This window comes from Rhincodon typus, chromosome 1, assembly GCF_021869965.1.
Source record: "Rhincodon typus isolate 14 chromosome 1, sRhiTyp1.1, whole genome shotgun sequence".
Lineage (NCBI taxonomy): Eukaryota > Metazoa > Chordata > Chondrichthyes > Orectolobiformes > Rhincodontidae > Rhincodon > Rhincodon typus.
The window spans coordinates 129,430,276-129,455,229 of record NC_063332.1 but is presented as its reverse complement, the minus strand read 5'-3'; the positions used below and the strand labels follow the sequence as shown (position 1 = coordinate 129,455,229).

Below are 24,954 nucleotides of genomic sequence, written 5' to 3'. Positions count from 1 at the left end.
TAGATAAAGGAGAACCAGTAAGTGTGGTTTATTTAGATTTACAAAAGGCATTTGATAAAGTCTCACACAGGAGATTAATAAATAAAATTACAGCATATGGGACTGGAGTAACATACTTCTGTGCATCGATCCGGAAGGTCAAAGCAAGCCAATTGATCTTCTGGTTCCGGAAACTTCTACCAAGCATGGACATAACAGGATTGCAAAGCAGCAGAAAGAAATAGAGGGAATGGAGCTAGTATGGGCTGAGAATATGTGAACATATTGGGACTGGTACCCAAGTTGGGAGAACTATCCCACAGGTCATTTGATCAATACCTGAAGTCCAATAAGTATGACATAGCCAAACTGTTCTGTTTTTTTACGTTTGAATAAATTTTCAAGATGGGAGGCTGTTATTAATGGTGCACAGCAACATATAAGTGCTTGTCTACAGCTGTTCACAATCTATATAAATGATCTGATGTGGGGGCCAATTGTAATATTTCCAAATTTGCCGATGCCACAAAATTGGATGGGAATGTAAGTTGAAAGGAGGCTTCAAATGACCTAGGGCAAGTTAAGTGAATGGGCAAGAACATGACAGATGGACGTGAAGTTATCCACTTTGGTAGAAAAAAACATAAAGGTAGAATATTACTTAAATGGAGAGAGGTTGGGAAGTATTGATGGCCAAAGAGAAGCAGGTGTTCATGAGGCACTAAATGTTGGCATCCAGGCGCAACATCAACAAGGATGGCAAATAGCATGCTGCCCTTCACTGTAAAGAGATTTGAATACATAAGTAAATATATCTTGCTGCAATTGTTTGGAGCCTTGGTGAAACTCCACTTGGAATATTATGTACAACTTTGGTCTCCTTATTTAAAGTATGTTACACTAGCCATACAGTACAACAAAGGTTCACTAGACCAATAGTCATAGTGGGGTTGTCTTATGAGGAAAAACTGAGGAAATTTGGCCTGCATTCTCTACAGTTTTAGAGAATGAAAAGTGATCTCATTGAAACTTTCATAATCTGTACAAAGTGTGATAGGTTGGATGTGGATAGTATGTTTGTCCTAGCTGGTGCATCTACAGCCAGGGGATATAATCTCAGATTAAGGGATAGGCCATTTAAGATTAAGACAAGGGGGAGTTTCTTTCTGATGAATCTTTGGAATTCTCTACCAAGACGCCATGGAACATTAACAAGACAGAAACCAATAGATTTCTGGAGACTGATGACATCAAGGGGTATGGAGGTAGACTAGCAAAGTGGTAGATGATCAGTGCTAACCTAACTGAATGGCAATACAAGCTTGACACCCATTCCTATGGTTTTCTCAGATAAATTAATAAAACATCTTAAATTAACAGATGCAATAACTAGTGGATGCTACTGAACACTCTGCCTTTACCTCTCATAGGAATTCACAGTTTTTTTTAACTTCTGGTTCTTAATGTGTCTTTCATTTGGAACTTCACTAACATTTTCCTGAAAGTTCAAGTGTCATAGTCAACTCACAGACTTGAGACTGGAAATGGACACAAAATAATAAATTCAGAATGTTTATTTCAAATATTTAAAAGTAAAAAAAAAAAGAACAGTTTGGTTATGTCATACTTACAGGGCTTTGTTCAAATGACCTGTGGGACAGTTCTCCCAACTTGGGTACAAGTCCCAGGATGTAAATGATAAGTACTTTAAGAAAAACCTGAGTTGAGATTACTCAGATGATGCTGGGCCGTTGCCAATAGGTCTGACTGATCTAAGATGTATATGACAGTTAAAGAAATGGAGAAGGGAAGTAAAAGTATTACTTTTAATTAAGTGAGATTAAGTCAAGGATAAGGAAACAAACATAAATTTAGCAAGGTAATTGTTTCATGCAATGACTAGTCAACGTATGGAATGTACTTTCAAAGAAACATGAACTATTTTAACATGCAAACCACATGCTAAAATAGGGAATCTTTCTTAATGTATAAACCAAAATGCAATAATGACTTGCCTCATCCTTAACTATTTTGTGATCTTGCCCTTTCTAATATGTGCTGAATGTTCTTGTCGTGCTGAAAGCTAATAAAATTTAACTTAAAACTGCAGGAGAACTAAAGACTTCACTTTATCATCAATGAAATGGATTCCTGTCATAGCTTAGCAATTTGATGCAAAGACTAACTCAGTCTTATACGTAGAAGAGTCTGAACATGCTTCATGATCCGTGCTGAGTTAGCTGATTTCAGTTACAGCAGTGAAAGGACATCACAAATGACATTAGGATATAATAACTAGAACAGAGAAGACTCCAGTTGATGACGTGCTTATGTAGGCATCAGCTGAGACAGTATTGTGCTTCGCTGTAAAGTGTTTGCAGTTAAATAGCCCAGCAGCATGCACTGCCTTTTGGGTGCACTATATGTGGGAGTATCTATCAAAAGGTTAACAAATTCAAAAAAGGAATAAAAATCATGCATCACTCCCTTCCCCCTCTTCAGGTAACAGATAAATAAATAAATAAACAAACAAACAAATAAAAAAAACTCAAGGTGTAAAATGATTATTAACAAATGATTGCCCTGCACTTTTTATAAAGAGAGTTAGACTTTGTATCATATCCACCTATTCCATCTTTAATAACATATAAGGCATAACAGGTTGGATTTATATAGTTCCTTTGATGTAGAAAGTAACACACTTAAGGATTTCCAGAGACACAATTAAATATGTTAAGAGAAAGCAGAAGTAGTCAGAATAGGCAAAGAAAAGCTTAACAAGGTCACTTTTTCAAGAACAGTCTTAATGGAAGGGCTGGCACGGTGGATCAGTGGTCAGCACTGCGGCCTCACAGCGCCAGGGACTCGGGTTCAATTCCATCCTCGGGCGACTGTCTGCGTGAAGTTTGCACATCCTCCCCGTGTGTGCGTGGGTTTCCTCCTGGTGCTCCGGTTTCCTCCAAGATGTGCAGGCTAGGTGGACTGGCCATGCTAAATTGCCCGTTGTATTCAGGGATGTGTATATTAGGCCGGTTATAGGCGGATGGGTCTGGGTAGGACGCTCTGAGGGTTGGTGTGGACTTGTTGGGCCGAAGGGCCTGTTTCCACACTGTAGGGATTCTATGAAAGAAAAAAGAGCTGATAGGCACAAGGTTTTAGGGAGTGAATTTCAAAGTGTGGGGACAAGCAGCTAAAGGCATGATCACCAACAGTGCAACAATGAGAGTGGGAGACATAAGAATCAGATACTCAGATTCAGAAGAAGAGAGTTCGAAGTAAGGGTTTAAACAATTTCTTTAGTTCACCCAATTTTTAGTTGGTAAATAATTTGATTCAATGACACTATATTGAACAGACAGTCTGGCTGCACTCTGATGGTACTGGGTTGAGGGAAGTGTTGGCAAGGTGCAGTTAAATGCCACCACATTGAAGCTGACTCATCAAGAATATAAGAAATAGGAGTAATGGACTGTATTACTACTTGGGCCTCTCTGCCATTTAATAAGATCACTTCTGATCCGTCATCTCTCCGTTCCGCCCGATTTGGGTAATTCAATTCCATTTGATACAAATAGATTTTTAGATTTTATCATATCAGAATATGACTATATAACTATGCCTAGTAGTCTAAATTCTTCTGTCAGAGGAAGTCAAACGCTCAGAACTTTATGCAATTCAATGGATCATGTTTTCAGATTAGATCATCTTAAAAAGCTTACATGAACAAGAGGAACGAGTCAAAGACAGATTTGTGGGAAATTCCAAAGTTGATTACGCACAGGCAGGAAGACAGGCTATACATAAAGATGCACTGCTGGATTCAGGCAATTTGCAGTTGTTATGTCTAAACACAGTCACATGATGTCAACATTTAAAGAATGACTGCCAGTAGGATAGCATGATAGATCATAGGAAATGCTGTGGAAAGATTGACGAAATCGAAGAAGGATAACACCCAAGGATTTTAGTGCCGGTGAGTTGAGCAGTTTGTTATGATGGGTTCGTCAAGTTATTTACATGAGTTGAAAGAGAGTGAGAGAGACAAACAAGAGAGACCAGCTATTGGATTGCATCAAATATGAGATCTGTAGGGTGGTCTGAAGTGGGCGTGGTCCTCCAAGAATCAATTTGATGTATTTCATATCTTAGTACACTTCCTTTTTAAAAGAATAGAGTCAATGGAAGGATTTGCAGCTTTTGAAAGTCTGACAGATTGTGATGCAAATAGTTCCTTCCATAACTGTAAAACTACCTTTACATTAGACTATTCAGTAGTTGGTCCTGTACAACAGAGATTTTATGAGCACCGAGAATCCATACAATAAGGGGGCACTACCCACAGTAATAAATAATTCATAATTTGCCAGACACTCATTGGGATGAACTCCAGAAGGATTCAAACCTTCGATCCTCTGACTAAAAGATCAACACAGTACCACTCAGCCAAAGACTCGCTCCTGTTTAATTATCAAATGCCATTGTCCAATGAAGGCCATCATAACAGAATTCAGTTCTACTCTCACTTCATTTCTAGAGAGGCACACTTTGCACAAGAGACTGCCAGAGAACATAACTGGGTTTATTGTCTGATCATCCTCAAGATCAGAAGTCACATGATACCAGATTATAGTCCAACAGGTTTACTTGAAATCACAAGCTTTTGGAACGCTGCTCCTTCAGTGCTCTGAAAGCTTGTGATTTCAAATAAACCTGTTGGACTATAACCTGGTGTTGTGTTGCTTCTAACCTTGTCCACCCCCGTCCAACACCGACACCTCCACATCATGATCATTCCCAAGATTGAGGTTTCTAAAGTCATTTGAAGTATCTGCACTGCATTGCTCATGAGATCGTCAATTTAGCAGATATAATGATCAAAGCAGAGTTCTTACTGATCTGAACAACTTAGTAGTATAATGCAAACCTTAGTCCACAAAGTCAAGAAGAAACTGAATTTTAACATTTTAGATTCTCCTTTTCCACTGAGTGGGCAAAAAGTCCGATATAAATTCTCACCCGGTTTTATAATCAAATGCTCTGGTCTCATTTAATATTTTCCCTCCATTCTCCAAGATGTCAATCTGTCTCTGAATTTCATAATCTGTTACAAATAAAACAAATGTTATATTCCAGATGATCACAGCATGATTTCTGTAACAAATAATTTTTTTAAGTTCTATCAAATAAATCTTTTCAAAACATGTTTTCCATTTAGAACTTCAAGTTATATCCACAAAAACAAACAAAGAACAATAACTTCTTTTGATGGAGTTTAGTTAAATGATCCTCAGTTGGAAACACTATGAGGAGGAAAAAAATAAGCCTCACAATCCAATGCAGTTAAGAATTTAGATTAGGACAGATGGAAGACATTCACAGACCGATTGCTCTTGCCAAAAATCGGGCACTGTTAATATTCTTCACTTCTGCTCTCACACCATATGGCTCACCACGTTGATGCACAGAAACGTTGGCGTCAACTCTTAACTGTCCCTCTGCATAAATTAAAACAAGACATGACTGTAATCTCCCCTTATTGAAACAGAATGCAGACAATCCGTTTACTGTCACAAGACTGTAAAATAAAGATACATTAAAATTAAATTTCAAACAACTAATGTAAAATTCTCCAGAACTACATTTCTAAGCAGGGTCTAGCATCAAGGAAGAATATAAACAAAGTATGATGTATACAAGTCAAATTGCACTAAATTTCTAGGACAGAAAAATTTTCCACAAATTGCAGAATGCTTGTGATTTTTCACTGAGTCCTGTACTGCTTCACGATGAATAATAAATTAGAATTGTTACTTACATTAAGTGAGAAAAATGTTACATTTCCTATTTATTTAAGATCTAAAAAAGGTTCAAAGCCATAAGGAATTATTAGATTAACAAAGTAAAATTATGTTTGAGACAATCCCCTTTGAAACAATTTTCAATGTAGTGGACAAAATATAATTACTGACAATGTTAGCTCAAAAGAAATTTTAATATACAGTGAAAATTAACGATAAAGATGGGATTTTGCTTAAACTTTACAAAGACAGGTGCTGTTTCCACTCCATAAGTGTGAAAAATACATACAAGTTCTTTAATAGGAAATGCAGCTATTCTCACTACGTGGGTTTTTAAAGTTTTGGTATATAAACACAGGTAGGATTGTGCAGACAATGCATGATATAAAATACTTCGCCATCTAAAACAAAAACACTGTTAATTTCTAATTCAACTTGCAATGTAGCGCAGCTTTCCCTAACTTCTCCTATCAACCTCCATCTTTATAGGTTCCCTAATCCAATGGAAGAAAAGTAGAACTGGAAATTGAAATTCCTATTTTAATTCACCTACAAGTCATCGATGCTCGTCCTACAAGCACAAGTTGTTGCAAGATCTAAAGTCACATGCTCCTATCACCAAGTGAATTGACTTTAAAATCCTTGCCCTCTTTTACAAATCCCTCCATGGTATTCCTCTATTGAACATTCCGAGTTTTCCTCAATCCAAAGCTCAACACACAACTTTTACTCTGGCACCGATATGTGCATCCCTTCCTTGTCGGGAGCAGAGTCTTCCAATATGCCTCTACACACTAGAAGTCTTGTGCAAATACTATGCATAATTTCAAATACTTTCTCAAACTATTTCTTTTTGTTCATGTCACATGGTCATCAATGGCATGTCTGTTGCCCATAAAAAGGTGGAGATGAACTACATTCTCGAATTGTTACAACTTAGCAAGTGTAGGTACACCAAGTTCTGTTAGGAAGGAGATCTAGGATTTTGTCTCGGTGGCAGTGAAGTAATGGCAATATTGTTCTAAATCTGGATGGTTTGGGAATTGAAGAAAAACTTACAGGTAATGGTGTTTCCATGCATCTGTTGTCTATGTTCTTTTTGGCAGTTGAGGACATGGGTTTGGGAAGTTTGCTGAAAGAGCTTTGACAAATTGTTATAGTGCATCGTAGACAATATTGGCTGCTGCCACAGATAAAATATACCAAAGATAGAGTTCCCTGATTGGACCAGATTAACAGCCCCAGTTGTGGAGTTGTGGCAGACATAAAAAGGTTGTGTGTCAGAGCTACTGACACTCTGGTGCCTGAGTCTGTATGTGGCAGGACTATAGTGAAGGACTGTTCATGAGTGGCTGCTGCCACTTTGTGCCAGTAGAAGCAGTAAACACTTAAGGTGGAGAATGGGATGTGATCAAGTTTGGTGCTTCTCTGAATCGTCTAAGACATAAGATCTGTCCAAAGGCATGGTGCTCAGAATTGGACATAATGGGCCAAGTTTGATTGAAACCGTCACAATCAGAGAAGGAAGAGGGTGCTGGCAATGAGATGGGAATCGGACTCTCAACAAAGCAGGCTTTACCACGATCATTAACTCAGCCACTACATTAGCATCCTACTTCCAGCTTTAATGACCAAAGTACATACCTAAGGATGTCAAGTACTTGTCAGTGGAAAGATTTCTGCTTAAAAGGTCATGGATCAAAATGGCTGTGGGCTCAGTCCTGTCCGTGTGATTATAAAGATACGTATTTTTATAAGAAGGCTAATCTATCTTTGAAATGGACATAAAATTTCAAAAAGTGACTCCCAGAAGTCACATGACTACTCTTGTGCATTCTTTACATCAAAAAAAACCAGACCCACTGATGTGCTACTTTAGCATCAATCACAAAGGAAGACACTTAAGATTTGATTATGCCTTAGACAACACAATATGAGAATTCAAACCTTCTGAGAGAGCAAGAAGCTGGAAAGATGCCAAAATTGCTCTACAGAGGCTGTCACCAAGTCACTCTTTATTTACTCATGAACAGTCCTTCACTATAGTCCTGCCACATACAGACTCAGGCACCAGAGTGTCAGTAGCTCTGACACACAACCTTTTTATGTCTGCCACAACTCCACAACTGGGGCTGTTAATCTGGTCCAATCAGGGAACTCTATTTTATGAGGTCCAGCTGACTGACCTCCTTACGAACACTGCAGACAGCACAAGGAATTCCAACTCCGTTTATTTTGTTTTATGAAACAATGATTCAAAGTTAGGAAAGCAGCTTTGGCAGCTGTGATAACTATTTTGTCAGAACCACAAGAGTCTCACAGACACCATACAACACATCATCAGAGACAGTGAGTGTTCTCAATGGGGAGAGAGGACGTAAACTAGCTAAAGGACTGCTGCGCTGAAGCAGGCCACCAAGTGCCAGTCTCCAGTGCTATAAAAGTGAGAGAAAAGAATTTCACAGAAACCGTTCTACTCAGTCCACATGTGGAAGGAGCCACAAACTATTTGACTACAGAACCATCATAGCTGTTGATTTGTGACTTCAAGTTTTCAACCTCTTTACTTCAGAAAGAGAAATCTTCAAGAAAGCCAGGCCTGCAATGGTAACAAACTGATCTCATTATCTTTGGTATATTTTATCTGTATCCACTTTCAAACTTTGCATCTATGCACTAGCTAATAACTGCATCATGTTTTACTTAATAACTTTCAGAAATAGTTAACAAACTAACCTTTCATCTTGCTTAAGATTGACATTTTGCTAGTTATTTCTAATTTGGAACACAAAAAACTAAAAGTAGCCTAAACAAGCTATAATTCACTGTTCATGGACATCTTTGCGGACAAACTTGTGCGTGACTCTGACAGACAGCAGGACCCATGGAGAAATACTGTTTGCTGTGAACTTGGCAAGAGGTCACCTAGCGTGGCCGGAAGTGACAGACAAAGTGAATGGTAGATGTGTGGTCCTTCACAGCTGAATTCAGTGTCACAAGATTACCCAACAAAGACAGTAAATTGAGTGGTAAAACCCTTAGGTACCAACACATACTGACTTCTTCTCTGCAGCACTCCTCAGATGAACACATTTCATAGCTCAAGACATTTCTTAATCTAAACGTACTTCTGCACATTTCCATTTGAACAACCAACAAGGACACATCCTCAACTTACTGCCATCTGAAATACATCCCTCAGTTACCCTCCACAAATGTTACCATTATTTCTTCTTCACACAATCTGTTTTTCACACTCATACTTTGTTTTCTCTCCTTGCAGGAGAAAAGCGTACAGGACTCCAAAGAGAGAAGGTACAAGGAGTAGACACCCCGAGGTGATAGAAATGATGTTCGCTGTCGAGTTAGCAGCCATGGAGATCACAGGTTAGAAGAGTGCAAAGAACAGTGGCAATGCAGGAATGTGGATCTTACAACTGGTATCAAAATTATATATTGCACTAGTATGAGGCACTTAGCAGTAAATTTCCTGCTTAGCATTAATTGAAATGTAACATCTGCAAAAAAGACAGTGAATCCTTTCACATGGTGACTCATACACGCCCTCCACGTATCAGGCACACTCTTCAAACAAGAAATATTTGTTGAAGACAGGGTCATCAATGGAGTATCTCTAATGCAGTGTGCAAGATACTCCAAGCTTTGCTCAGTTGTACTAATTGTTGAGCCTCAGGTGTCATCCATAAAGAGGACAATTTTGTCGAAGCAACACAAGACGTGTTGACAAAATCTCATTTTCAAAAGCACTGTGTACATTTGGAAAAAGATAGCTATTTGAGACAAACTCCACTATTATACGTCAAGTCTTTACACTGAATTATATCTCCAATGGAAAGAGTGAGCACCTGCATGAAAAATCAAGTTCAGCACTCCACCAATGCATCCTTACTTACTCTTACCAAAACCCTGGGCACAGACTGCCATTTTAAACAGGTCGGTTGAAATTCCTGTCTTCACCCTTCAGCACTTAAGTGAAGTGCAGCAAAGTGCTCAATTAGCAAACAAGTTTTGGTGGGTCACAAGGCTGCAGATGGAGAAAAGGTATAGCAAATGACAACTATTCAAGGTTTGGCATAGACTGCATCTTATTAGATTGGGGACACCAACAAGTCGGTTAGGCCTCCATTTCAGGCATAGAAAATACTAACTTTATCGTTTACCCTTTGGAATGTAGGTGGTGCCAATCAACAGAATTAGCTTGGAAAGTTAAGAGAAGGCATTTGGGTTATGTCAGCAACTCAAACAAGGAGCCAAAGCTGCCACAGTTAACAGTCATGTAAAGCATAGGTGGGTGGTTGCCCAGCCAAAAAGCTAAAAGAAAAGCCCCTCAGAATCTTAGATGGAACTCTGAAGTGAATTAAAGTGAAATCTAAGCACACCTTTAGATTGATCTCTAAGAGGTCAATGCAGCTCATGATGGGGCGGGTGCAAAATAAAATGTAACATTGTGTTCACAATTTACATAGTTATGAACTGTAGTACTCACTTATTAAAGTGAACTTTGTTTAATTAATTTTCTTTCAGTAAAGTTTTTGTTTAAAATAGAGAAATCTTGTGGCATAGTTGTCAGTTAACTGTTTTCTTTAAATGCTGACTGTCCCTCATTGGGTTGTAATAGTAGCACACTGGGATTCATTTGGGTGATTTTCTTTACTATTCTTTCATTGACAAGTCCAGCATTTGTTCAGCACCCTCTATTCTGAAGGCAGCTAGGAGTCAACTACATTATAGTAGATCTAAAGTTACGTGAAGGCCTGACCAGATAAAGATGGTAGATTTCCTTCCTAAAGGGAATTAGAACAGAATGGGCTTTTATAGCAATCAATAGTAGTTTCATGACATCATTACTTAGATGAGCTTTATATTCCAGATTTATTAATTTAGTTTAAATTCCACCACCTGCTGTGGTGCAATTTGAACCTATGGCCCCAAGCCTCAGCATTACTGGTCCAATAATATTACTACGACGTCACTTACCTCCCCCAACTAAAATAATTATCATAATGTTTAAAGTTTTTGAGAAGACTTGTAGCTCGCGTTGTTGATGAGGTTGTTAATTTGTTCGCCGAGCTGATAGGTTGGTTTGCAGACGTTTCGTCACCATACTAAGTAACATTATCAGTGCACCTCCAATGAAGCATTGTTGGTCTGTCCCACTTGTTATTTATGTGGTCCGGTCTGATGTGGTGGTTGGCCTCATTTCCAGTTCTGCTTCGTAGTGATTGGTATATCGGGTCTATTTTCACATGTTTGTTGATGGAGTTCTGGGTGGAGTACCAGGCCTCTAGAAAATCCCGTGCTTGTCTTTAGTTTGCTTGTCCTAGGATGGTTATGTTTCCTATTCGAATTGGTGGCCTTCTTTGTCCAAGTGTATGGAAATAAATGATAGCTGGTGGCGTCTCTTGGTAGCTAGTTGGTGCTCATGTACCGTGATAGCTAGTTTTCTCCTGGTCTGTCCGATGTAGCGTTTGTGGTAGTCCTTACATGGGGTTTTATATATAATGTTGGTCCTGTCAGTTGTGGGTATGGGATCCTTTGTTTTTGTCAGTAGTTGTCATAGCGTAGCTGTGGGTTTGTGTGCTACCATGATTCCTAGTGGTCAGAGTAATCCGGTGGTCATCCACAGCGTTTTAAAAACGGCTACCCAAAAAGCTAGTCTGCCAGTACTTACTCAACAGACAACAATGGAAGACACAGCACGCCCGGATACACTAGTGACTCTGCCGTACATCAAGAACGTATCAGAGATGACCATCAGATTACTCTGATCACTAGGAGTCATAGTAGCACACAAATGCACAGCTACACTGCGACAACTAGAGACAAGAACAAAGGATCCCATACCCACAACTAACAGGACCAACGTTATATATAAGCTCCCATGTAAGGACTGCCAGAAACACTACATTGGACAGACAAGGAGAAAACCAGCCATCAGGGTACATAAGCACTAACTAGCTACCAAGAGACATAACAAACTATCACTCGTTGCCATTCACTGAGACAAAAAAGGCCGTCAATTTGACTGGGACAACATAATCATCCGAGGACAAGCCAACTAAAGTCACACATAGAATCTCCTACAGGCCTGGCACTCAATCCGGAACTCCATCAATGAACGTGTGGAAATAGGCCCCATATACCAACCACTACGAAGCTGAACCAGAAATGAGGCAAAGCACCACATCAGACCAGAGCACATAAATAACAAGCGGGACAGACCAAGAACACTTCATTGGAGTTGCACTGATGATGTTACCTAAATATGGTGATGAAACATCTGCAAGCCAACCTACCAGCTCAGCGAACAAATCAACAACCTCTTTATCTTAATGTATTTGAAAATGTAAATAAATCACAAGTCATTTAAACCACCCATAGTTGCTTCCCAGCTTCAAACTGACATTATATTTCAAGAGAATGATAAAAGTTCGGAATTGTACAAAGCATGAGAGATTATAAATCTGGGCATTCTCCTCTACTTGTATCATGTAAATGAATAACAATTGGAAAATCTTTTGTTCATTCACTTGAATTTTTTAATTAATTTTATACACTGGAAACTGCATTTTTTTCTTTTATTTTGAACCCCAAAACTAGGACAACTTTACTGAGCCAACCTATTCCCATATGACTTACAGTAATAGAGTTGTACAGCACGGAAACAGGCCTTTCGGTCCAACTCGTCCATGCCGACCAGACACCCTAAATTAATCTAGTCCCAATTGCTGGGATTTGGCCCATATCCCTCCAAACCCTTCCTGTTCATATACCCATCCCGATAATGTTGTAATTGTACAAGCCTCCACTACTTCCTTCGGCAGTTCATTCCACACATGCACCACCTCCTGCATTTAAAAGTTGCCCCTTAGGTCCCTTTTATATCTTTCTGCTCTCACCTTCAACCTATGCCCTCTAGTTTTGGACTCCCTTACCCTGGGAGAAAGACCTTGGCTGATCACCCTGTCCATGCCCCTCATGATTTTATAAACCTCTATAAGGTCACTCTTTAGCCTGACACTGCATGGAAAATAGCCAGCGTATTCAGCCTTTTCCCATAGCTCAAATCCCCAAACCCTGGCATCATGCTTGTAAATCTTTTCTGCAGCCTTTGAAGTTTAACAACATCTTTCCTATAACAGGGAGACCAGAACTGAACGTAGTATTCCAAAAGTGGCCCAACCAATGTCCTGTACAGCTGCAGCAACTCCCAACTCCTATACTCAATGCACTTAATTCACTTTGACTTCAAAAATTTCTCAGTCTTCACTACATTCAATAATGAAACATCCATCACCCTCTGAGATAGGGAATTCAAAAGATTCACAACTCTGAGTGAAGAAATTTTTCATCTCAGTTAAGGTATTAAATGGCTAACAGTTTATCCTGATATTTTGGATCTTAATTGTAAATTCTCCAGCAAGGGTAAATACCTTCTAAGGATTTACCCATTAATCTTCTCAGAATCTTTGATGTTTCAATGAGATAATGTCTCATTTTTTAAAACACAAAACAGAATATAAATTATGCAATCTCTTCTCAAAAAAAATTATCTTCTCTCAAGAATATATCTATTGAAACTTTATTCCATCCTTTCTAGTGAAAGTAAATGCAAGTAAGGGCGGCATGGCGTCTCAGTCGTTAGGACTAATGTGTCACAATGCCAGGAACTCAGCTTCAATTCCAGCCACGGGCAACTGCCTGTGTGGCGTTTGCATGTTCTCCACGTGTCTGCATGGGTTTCATCCGGGTGCTCTGGATTCCTCCCACAATCCAAAAACGTGCAGGTTAGGTGGATTGGCCTTGCTGAAATTGTCTGTAGTGTTCAGGGATGTGTCAGCTAGTTGGGTTGGACATGGTAAACGTAAGGTTATGGGGATACAACAGGGGGCTGGGTCTGGGCAGGATGCTCTTTAGAGGGTCAGTGCAGACATGACGGACCGAATAGCCTCCTTCTGCACTGTAGGAGTTCTAAGTTCTTTAGGTACAGAATCAAAAACTGGATGCAACTGCTTCTTACGGTACAGAGACCAAAGTTACATAGTACATTCAGTTTGGTCAGGACTGACTCTGGATGTGACGTCTTTCACAGTTAAATAGCCTACTAACATTCACTGTTCGGTAACTAATGTTGACCACTTAGATGGTGTACCTCAGCACTTTAGCCAACTTTACAACTAGAACTACACACTGGTGTGCATTCTTGGCAGGGACTGATTAAGTACATGCTTACATATAGTATTTCTACTGATACAAAGTAACAATATATACAGTTTCTCATTTATAATTTCTTTCCTTTCTCTGTTAAAGCTGACAAGTTAGCATGCTTTCCAAATGTCTGCACCTTTTGTTCAATGACACAAACTCAATAACTAAGACTAATTCATTTTCTTCTTGCCAAAATTGCTGTTTTCTAACAATGAAGTTTACATTTTAATGTCACTTTTAATATCCTGATGCAAGCTATTTCAGAATTATAAAATATCTTCTTTACCTGCCATATTTCCATGACATGTACCAAGTGTTTGTAGGATAAGTTGGAGTTCCCGAACTGCTGCTGCTGCTTCGTCGCCACAACACATATCTGGCTCCATAACAATCTCCATCAAACCAACCCCTGCAATCAAATAACATCTAGCAAACAAAATTGCACGTTTGCTTTTGTCAAAACGTAAGTGCAGAAAGGGGAGAGTTGGATTGAAAAAAGACAAATGCTGAAGTGAAAGGACTTGCATTTATATAGTGCCTTATCATATCAGCTAAACATCCCATAGCACTTTACAGTCAAAGAACACTGAACTTTGCTTGGCAAATCTTTTAAGTTGGGCCCTTCTTGGCCCCATAGCAACCAAGCTGCCCAGTCAAAAAGGGATGAATTCACAGTTTACATCCCTTCATTTTACCTAAAAATTAACAGACAACCTACCACACAATTTTATAAACCTCATACTTGCACATGTAAAAATTAGTAAAAGGCCATTTTTTATATTGTGAATTTTACTCTTCGTACTTACCAGCCCTATTTAAATCAATTAACGTTTGGGTTCTTGCATCATCGTGAAGACTTTTGCCACTATCCTGCTCCAGTTGGATTTGTCTAATTCTCACCAATTTAGGTACCAAATGGTTTCTGTTTCTCCCAACATAAAGACTATATGCAAGACTTCCATTGATGGCAACTGGACATCTCTGCTGTGTAATCTGATAGCCAACCTACCATGCATAACAAAAAACACTTGTCAAAATGTTTGCACAAGATTCTTGACATGAACCAGATAAAATTCAGACATTTAGTTGCAACAAATCTTTAATATTTCCTTTGGGATGTGTTCATAAATAGAAAAAAATAATTCAACAATTCTTTTTAAAGTTAACCTGCATTTTTAACTTATCTCCTGTCAGTAAATTGACATTAATAAACTAATAGAATAGCATGCATTATGCATTTACTTTGTAACTGTGTTATAATAGCAATATAATAGAAACTAAAAACAGGTTACAAAAAAGCAAATAAAGCAGCACTTAGAGGATTCAAATAAAAAATTGCTAAAGAAATAGAGATGGATGGGTGAAGCATAATAAAATCAGTTGAGCACAAACACTCAGGTACACACTTGCACTCTTATTTATTTTTCAACTGCTGAACAGCTCAACAGAACCTTTGGATAGCAATGAGAATCTCTCTTGACTACTCGTGTAAGCCTCCTGCTAAATGGATAAAACCCACAACAGTTGGTAGTGTGGGAATTTTTTTTTTGCTCATATGACGCGGGAGTCGCTGGCTAGGCTAACATTTGTTGTCCGTATCCTTGCTTTTATTGTCCGTATCCTTGCTTCTCAGAGGGCAGTCAAGAGTCAACTACAGAGTTGTGAATCTGAAGTTACATGTCGGTTAGACATAGGAAGGATGGATGGCAGATTTCCCCTTTTAAAGGACATTGGTGAATCAAATATATTTCTACAACAATCAATAGTAGTTACATGAATCATCATTATGCAAACTTTTGTTGAATTCAGATTTCAGCATCTGCTATAGTGGGATTTGAACACATGACCCCAGAACATTAGCATGGTGGTTCCGGATATCCATTTAAATTACCACTACACCTACCACTTCCTATATATACACAAGTATACGAAATCTGGGAGAGATTGGATGTAGTTTTGGAGAGAATGTGAATATATCGGGACATTTGGGGGTAGTACTGGCAATGCAACGTTGCATGCTTCCAACAGTTAGTCAGAAGGAGACACACTGATGGATCTTCATATTATAAAGAGGAATAAATTATTCTAAAATACCTCTCTGACCCCTTCAGATGATCAAAACTAGCCCAGAAGATGGCAACGATTAAGAGGATTGATGCAAGAGGTCTGATGCCTTGACCTTGTGGCAATAATTGATCTTGGCAGGATTGATAGTAGGCCTACAACTGGCTTTAATACCATTGTTTGCAAAAGGAAGAAAACTTGAGCCTGAAACGGTGTCCCATCTTCAAAAGAAGTGGTAAGGCAATTGGCAAAAATGAAGGTCAAGGTGAAGCACAGGCATTTCATGAGCAACAAGAATTTGTCACTTAAGGTTTGTATTTAATGCCGAAAGTAAATTATTATTTGCCATCAGATGTTTGCTTGACTTTGGAACTCGCAGCCTCAGAAGGCAGAGGAGGCAGGGTCATTAAATTTTTTAAAGGCAGAGGTAGGTGGATTTTTGTTAGACAAGAGAATCAAGGGTTATCAGGGTAGAAGGAAATATGGAAAATTTGAAACACAAACAGACCAGCATTCACTTTTCTGAACATCTTACAGGCTCAAGGGACCTAATGATCTATTTCTCCCTTATTCTATACTCATAAGTTATGCATTTAAAATGTTTTGAAAATATTTAGAATCAAAAGAGCATTCAGTACATCAAAAAAATTAACTACTTAATAGAAGTTACTTGATACATGCACAAGCTTACCGGCAAGTCAGCATAGAAGTAGTGCTTTCTGTCAAACTTAGATTTCTTATTAATGGTACAGTTTAGGGCTAACCCGGTCATCACAGCTGCTTCGACACAGTGTTTGTTAAGAACCTTTCAAGGATGAAGAAATATAATTATATTGTAAACATACAGATTGTCACTATGAAAGGCATTCAATTCAAAAACATGTTCTGCCCCAATTGAAGAAATCACATAATTTCATACACTGCTCGTGTAACATTCCCTGATATGTATTAAATTCTAATTCTTTTCTGTCAGCATGATTGATAACACAAACATTCACAGCTCAACAGTGCATTGTTATTTACAATGAAATTAATGGGGGCGCATTAAAAAATCATATTGAGATAAGTCAGTGAAGGTCATGTGCAACTGCTTGCACTGCTAAATACGGAATGAATTTAGACAAAATCAACCTGATGTAAATTTGATTTCTACTAAAAGCATTAAAAAAACAAAACTCTTAAACCTGTGAAAATCAGAATGGACTAGCTTAAAAGAAATTGCTCGACTTCAATGGTTGCACTTTGCAAAGACTGGCATTAAAGCTTGGCAAGAAGCAATGAACCAATAAGTGTAATCACATTCAGTCAGAGCAGGTTAATTATTCATACAAAAAATAAGCTAGAAGACTCAAAGCAGGGCAAAATGTTGGGAATGGAGACTTAACTTGGTTCAAGATGGTTTATCCATGCACCAGTTTCAATATTCACACGCTGTACACCAACGAACAATGCAACATCCACAGGATGCACTGCATAAACTCACCAAGGTTGCCTTAAACAACACCTTGCAAATCTGCAAGCTCTACTGCTTAGAAGGACAGCAGATGGAGAGGGGGAGGGATACCATCACTTGAAAACTCCCCTCCAAGCCAGTCACAATCCTCAACCAAATAATTGTTCCAGCAATAATAAAGGATCAAAATCCTCAACTGCCCTTCCCAACAGTACTTTGGGCATACCCCATGGTCTACTGCACTTCAAGAAGACTGTTCAGCAATGCATTCTCAAGGATACTTAGCCAGCAAAACAAAAATTTATTAAACACTGATAGTTAATGAAAAAAGTATCTAAATCAAGCTCCGAATACATAATGTAAAGATGTAAAGTTTTTGAAGATTTCTGAGGCAGAAAAGGGATGTTCCATATATGCAGACAAATATTTGGGCACACATGACAATTTGACAAGCATATCAGTTCTAGCTGCTTTAGCTTATGTAAAATGTATTTAAATTGTGCTTGCAAGCATTTTAATCTCCTGACAATTCTTACAAATTGTTCCTTCACACCTTGATGCGTTGGATGTGGTTCTGCTCTATTTTTCTACATTTCAAAACTTGGGAATCTCCAACTTTGACAAATCACCAATCACGCATCACTGTTTTATTGTTTACATTTTAACTATAAAGTAATTTTGAGGAATTCCAAAAACATCAATAGCTTTTTTAACATGCTTTCCATTATACTGGCTCAATAGGTTAGGATTATAAAGACAGCCCTACATAGGTTTTAAACAAATCTAAGTAGGGAGGTCAGAAGACAGACAACATTAAATGACGAAAGAGTTGGTGGAGCAAGGCTGAAGCAAGTATCAATGGGACAAGAGAAAAAGTCTCATCCAATGGAGTTAGAAATGTAGAGTAGTGAACAGCTACAATGATAAAACAAAACAGATTAAAAATAAGATTAGAGCTAAAACATGCAAAGGAAAAGAAACAGAATTGTAACAATGAAATTAATGCAAAACACCTTTTTATTTGTTTGTAGGATACAGGCTAGGCCAGCATATTTGCCATCCCTAAATTTCCTCAAGAAGGTACTTGTGAGTTGCCTCTTGAACTACTCTAATCCATGTGATGTAGGTTCGCTCACAATGCTGTTTGGGAGTCCAAGCATTTTGACCTAGCAATAGGGAAGGAACAGCAAATTAGTTCCAAGTCAGGATGTTGCGCGACTTGGAGGAAAACTTGCAAGTGGCTGTGTTCCATTTTGCTGACCTTGTCTTTCTAAATGATAGAGTTTGCAAATTTGGATGATGCTATTAAAAGAGCCTTGATGAGTTTTTGCAGTGCATCTTGAAGTTGTACACACACTGTTCCCATTGCACATCAGAAGTGAAGGGAACGAATGTGGAAAATTGTAAACTGGATGTCAGTCAAGTGGGCTGCTTTGTCTTTGTGGATGTCAAGCTTCTCGAGTACTGTTGGAGCTGATCCAAGAAAGTGGAGAGTGTTCCATCATGTTCCTGAGTTGTGCCTTGTATACAGTGGATAGGCACTGGAGAGACAGGAGGCGAGTTATTCACTGCAATCTTGCTCTTTTTGCCACAGCATTTAGCTGGTCCAGTTCAGTTTCTGGTCAATGGTAGCCCTCCCAAAATTTTGACAGGAGGGGATTCAGCAATGAATGAATGAATATCCTTTATTGTCACGTGCATTCAATATAAAATACAGTGAAAAGTGCGTACCGTCGCTTGTACATAAGCTCTATTCACAGAATAAAATAAAAAAAGATCACTTAAAGAGAGTCCAATTTTTCCTTCTCTGCTGCTACAGCGTATCGCCACCAGAGTCCCGCTTCAGTCTTCCCAGCCCATGCCATGCCACTGAGACAGTGTCCTGCACCCGGCTACCCAGGTCACACCATGCTGCTGTCAGGGGCCCACTCCACACGGAAACGAAAGTCCTGCTCCAGGCTTCACAGGCTGACTAACAATCTCGTTCTGAGGAGGAGTCACCGGACCCAAAATGTTAACTCTGTTTTTTCCTTCACAGATGCTGCCAGACCTGCTGAGTTTTTCCAGCAACTTTGTTTTTGTTATCTCTGCAGCCAAGCTGCCTCCAAAAATGCACTGCCGCTCTGGACCCCATCAAAGCCACCTCCTGCCATAGAGCTCTCATTATCAGATAAGTTTGAGAAGAAGGGAAAAGCAAAAAAGGAAAAATACAGACAAGGATGACAAGGCCGGGCACACGAGCCTGAACGCTAATGCTAATGTCACTGAATATCAAGGGAGGGTGATTGGATCCTCACATTTGAAATTATCATTCCCTGGCACTTGTGCAGTGTAAATGCTACTTGCCCAAGTTTGATATTGTCCAGGTCTTACTACATATGGACATGGACTGTTTCAGTATTTTGAGTCATGAATGGTGCTGAGCACTGTACAAGCATCAGCAAACATCCTCACTTCAGACCTTATGATGGAGGGAAGGTCATTGATGAATAAACTGAATGGTTGCACCTAGGACACTACGCTGAGAAATTTCTACAGAAAAGTCCTGGAGCTGACATGATTGATCTCCAAAAATAAGCATTTTTACTCGTGCTTATGACTCCAACTAGCAGAGGATATTCCTCCTGATTTCCACTGATTCTAATTTTGCTAGGACTCCTTGATGCCATAGTCTGTCAAATTCCTTACTATCAAAAACAAACAGTCACCCTCACCCCACCTCTGGAGTGCAGTTCATTTGCCAATGTTTACACGAGGGCAGTAATGAGGTCAGGAACTGAGTGGTCCTCATGGAGCCCCAAGTTGAGAATCATTTCAGGCATCATACATTTCCAGATCTAAAACAGGATGGTAAAATTTCTTTAGTGCTTCCGTTGTGAGAAGAGAACTATGGATTCATCAGACTCGATAGCATTTACTTCATAAGTCACCAAAATCCAGCATTCTTACAAACAATGGGCATGAACAATTGTAACCAGTGAGATATTAAACTCTAATGCCAATTTGAGCACTATGTCCACCACTTCACCCATTAATTCACTTTAATTACCCTATTCATTCCACCACAATCTTTATCTATGCAGCTTTAGTTTCTTTATTCAGGTAACAAGGGACCACATGCCTATCACATCACATCGTCTGAAAACATTAAAGCAGGGTTTGTTTGGAGGAGTGCATAGAATATCACAAGAAAAACTCAATTTGGCAAGAGGTATCATGTAGAATAAGGTCATTTATTTAAAATACCATTATTTCTACTTCAACAAGTCCAATATGGAAACTTTGAAAATACTCACGGGTAATGTGCCCGGAAGTGAAGCATCTAAAAATGAAACCAATGAGTTTGGAGGTGCTGAAAATTGAACCCGGGACCCAGAGAATAATTTGGAGTTGGAACATAACTGAGCATGGACTTCCAATCCCACAACGCCCATCCATTTGCTGGAAGGAAAGAATTTTTTGTTTAAAATGAGACATAGATATGGCTAATAATCTAAATTAGAGTTGCTTTACAGAATTAAAGGAAATCTCACAATTAGGTAAGACTTTGCCTTTTGCATGAGACATAAAACCAAGGTTCCAGCTGTTAAAAAAATCCAATGGCACTACTTTGAAGATGACCAGGGCAGTTATTCTCAGCGTCCTGACCAATATATACCAACATATACAATATTATTAAAAGAGATTGTCGTCATTATCATATTGTTACTCGTAGGAGGCTGTTCAGAAACTGGATTCTGCATTTCCTATACTTTAATTGGCTGTGAAATTCTTTGTGACATCCTGAGATTGTGTAAGGTATTCTTATAAATGCAAGCCTCTCTCTAAGTATTAATAAAGTTCAAACAAAATTTTTAAATGTAAAAGCATTGGTTCACAAAACAGACACATGCCATGAATTATGTTTACTTCAAACAAATGGTCACTCAAACATACAATTTAAATAATTAGATTAATTGAAAACAGAGCAACACTTATGATGCACTGTTTAAAAATTATTTTTTTGTTTGTGGAATAACTGAACAAAGCTAGCTAGAATGTCCCATCCAGCCTTTTGGAAAACTACCAATGAAACACCTTATTCAAAAAAAGGAGGAAGACAATAAAAAGTAACCACTGGCCAGTTAGCTTAGTATAATTTGAAAAACATTAGTGACTACTATAAATGATGTTTAATTGCAGAGCATTTACAAAGACATAATACAATCAAGTAGCATCAGCATGGCTTCAGGAAAGGGAAATGATAAATGATAAATTTATTAGTTCTTTGAGGAGGTAACAAGCAGGACAGATAAAGGGAGTCAATAGATGTTATGTATTTGGATTCCCAAAAGAAATTTTAACGTACTGCACATAAGGCTACTTAATAAGATGAGCTAACAAGGTGCAGGGCTGGATGAACACAGCAGGCCAAAAATAAGATAAGCTGTTGGTTTTGGGGGTAGTATAGTAGCATGGATAGAGAACAGAGTGTTGGGATAAATGGGCCATTTTCAGCACACCACCCTTTTCTTCTAGTGGAATACCACAGGGATCAGCGCTGGAACCACAATTATTTACAATATATAGCACTGACTTGGCTGAGTGAAATTAGTAATCACCAAGTTTACAGATGACAAAATTAGGTGGGAAGCAAGTAGTGAGGATGGCACAAAGAGTCTACAGAAGGATAGAGACAGGTTACGTAATGGATAAAAACTAAGCTGATGGAATATAATGTGAGCAAATGTGAGCAAATGTGAGGTTATGCACTTTGGCAAAAAGAATAAAAGACCTGGACGCTATTTAAATGGGGAAAGACTGCAGAAAGCTGCAGCCCAGAGGGATTTGGGGTCCTCAATCGCAGGAAAACCAGCACACAAGTTTAGGAGGGTAACAGGCAAATAGGCTGTTGGTCTTTATTTCAATCGAAATAAAGTATTAAAAAAAGGACATTCTGCTAAAATTCTATAAAGCTCCAGTTAGACCACATCTAGAATACTGTGAATCTATCTAAGGAAATACGTACTGGCATTGGAAGAATCCAGAGAAGGCTTACCAGGTTGATTTTCTGATGAGGAGACATTGAATAGGTTGGACCTGTATTTGAGTTTAGAAGAATGAGAGGAGGCCTTACTAAAATATATAAGACTCTGAGAGGGTTAGACAGGGCAGATGCAAAATGATTGTTTCCATTTGTGGGAGAGTCTAGGACCAGAGAACATAATCTCAGATTCGGGGGTCACCCACTTAAAATGAGGATTATTTTCTCTCAGACGATGGTGAATCTGTCAAATTCTTTACTGCATAGGATGACAAGGCTGAATATTTAAGTATGAGATAGATAGATTTTAAAAAAACAAAGATTATGGCAATCAGGCAGGAAAGTGGAGTTGGGGATAATCAGCAGCCATGAATTCACAGAATGGCAGAGCAGACTTGATGGGCCAACAGCCTACTTCTACTCGTTCTTACAGGTGAGTTGATTTAGTTAGCATCACACAGAGGATCATCTTGGATTCCGTACACCATGATTTACTTATTCTGATGTGGAACTTATTAATGAATGGTATATAGCCTGAAAATCTACATCCTGTATACAAAAGACCCTTACAAAAATAGAATAATGCCAGTTTTCATATGTTGAAAAAGTCTGAGATTAAAATTTGTGCAATAACAGCTGTGAGCATTGATCTAATTAAAAAATGCACTAATTAAAAAATTAAATTACTTAACAACTCAACTTGACAACAAAATCACACAAATAAACCCCGTAAATTACTTTGCTAGACACTTTTAAAGGGCACCATTTTGTTAAAACGTGTTTGTAAACAGTTGCAAATTGGTTTACCCTGCAGTGATGAGAATCGTGTCAATTTTTGCTCCGACCAATAAAACACGGATTAGCAAACCTTTTTTAGTACGACTACGTCCTATTCCGACATATCTGGCAGTGCCCATTACTCATTTCAAAAAACAATTAATCAGAATAAAAACATACAAATGTAATAATCGTCATGCTGGGTAATGAAACAATTCTGCACCACACAAGAATGAAATTATCGATGTTTATGTGATGATTGCAGGTCAATCTGGGCTGAATATTCTCAACACCGGTTTATAAATCCGACTCTTGACATTGGTATAAAAGGCAGTGGATCAAACGGTCGCTTTTAATGCAACATCCATACGATGCCACAACTCTACTTTTACTCAGATACCTCTAAACATATTCCTTAAACTATCACCTTTTACTGCGACCATCCCTTGCTGCTGCAGAGCGCGCGCTGCCTCTAACAACAGTTAAACGGTTCGCTGTTCGATTCGTGAGCGCTCTCTGACACCATGCGCACAGACTAACTAGCGGCGGCGCCATGATGATTCACACCGGCAGGAGGCACACAGGACCTCAAGGGAATTGTAGTTCTCACGGACGACAAAATCCTGTTTAGTCAACGGATCTTGGAACTACAAGTCCCAGGACGCTTTGCAAAGAAAACTTCCGGGACAACACTGTGGGAGCTGGAGGAACACAGTAGGCCAGGCAGTATCAGAGGAGCAGGATAATTGACGTTTCGGATCAAGAAGGGCCCCGAACCCTGCTCCTCTGATGCTGGCAGGCCTGCTGTGTTCCTCCAGCTCCACACTGTGTTGTCCCTGACTCCAGGATCTGCAGTTCTTGCTATCTCAAAGAAAGCTTCCGGTTTATTCGTATAAGGGTCATTGGATGCGGAATGTTTGGCTGGATTTTTAAAGGAGTGGCAACCTCAGCAAAAAAAAAGCTGCGGCGGTTGGGAGAACTTCAGCAGGTCTGGCAGCATTTGTGGAGAGACGACAGAGTGAACGTTTCGGGACCAGTGCACCTTCTTCAGAGCAGAATCTCACTCGTTGCCATTTTCATCCTTCAAAGGAGCTCGTCATTTCTGAGGAGATTCAACTCAGGGCTCCTTCAGAAGTGAGGAGGCTTTCTTCCCTTACGACAATTTTTCCTCGTGGGAGGAAGGCAACCCTTACCCCCTTTTCACAGCAGTTAGCTGCATGGTTCTGAATGTCCTCACAGCCACCTTCTGTCATACACTAAGTACATAAAGAATGGGTGATGTTGGGGAGTGGGCCTAACTGGATGATGATAGGGTGCTAGGTGAGTATAGTGACAGCTGGGTTGGATGCTATGTGAAAAGAGGTAGGATTCCAAGTGGATAGGGTGCCAGGTGGCTAGGTGAATGCTGCAGTGTTTAAGATAGGTAGGTGAAATTGGATCTGAGGGTGGGTGTTAGTTATGGGGGGTTGGACCTGGTGTCAGGGGCTGTTTGGGTCACACACGAGGGGACTTAAGGTGGGAAGGAGTGGGATCAGGTCACCTTGGGGGTGGGGTGGTCATGTTCTGGGGAAGTGTTGGGTCAGGGTTTGGAGACTGTAAGTGGTCTAGGGGAGAAATAGTTGGGCAGGGTA

The 24,954-nt window shown here is 39.2% G+C and overlaps 1 protein-coding gene across 3 annotated transcripts in view; it reads right to left on the bottom strand.

The window, feature by feature from the left end:
* Positions 1–24,120, bottom strand: part of gatb (glutamyl-tRNA(Gln) amidotransferase, subunit B) — a 65,696-nt gene extending 41,576 nt beyond the window's left edge. The window contains exons 1-7 of one of the 3 annotated variants that reach the window (XM_048600898.1): positions 23,751–24,119; positions 20,820–20,964; positions 16,762–16,875; positions 14,813–15,011; positions 14,293–14,415; positions 5,361–5,474; positions 4,996–5,080 (exon numbers count right to left, since the gene is read on the bottom strand). In XM_048600898.1, the coding sequence (XP_048456855.1) occupies positions 4,996–5,080; positions 5,361–5,474; positions 14,293–14,415; positions 14,813–15,011; positions 16,762–16,875; positions 20,820–20,964; positions 23,751–23,878 (908 nt within the window). In that variant the 5' untranslated portion in view covers positions 23,879–24,119. Of the gene's footprint in view, positions 1–4,995; positions 5,081–5,360; positions 5,475–14,292; positions 14,416–14,812; positions 15,012–16,761; positions 16,876–20,819; positions 20,965–23,750 lie in introns of all 3 variants that reach the window. The other 2 variants (XM_048600904.1, XM_048600911.1) reach the window with 2 other exon arrangements.
* Between the last annotated feature and the right edge of the window lie 834 nt (positions 24,121–24,954).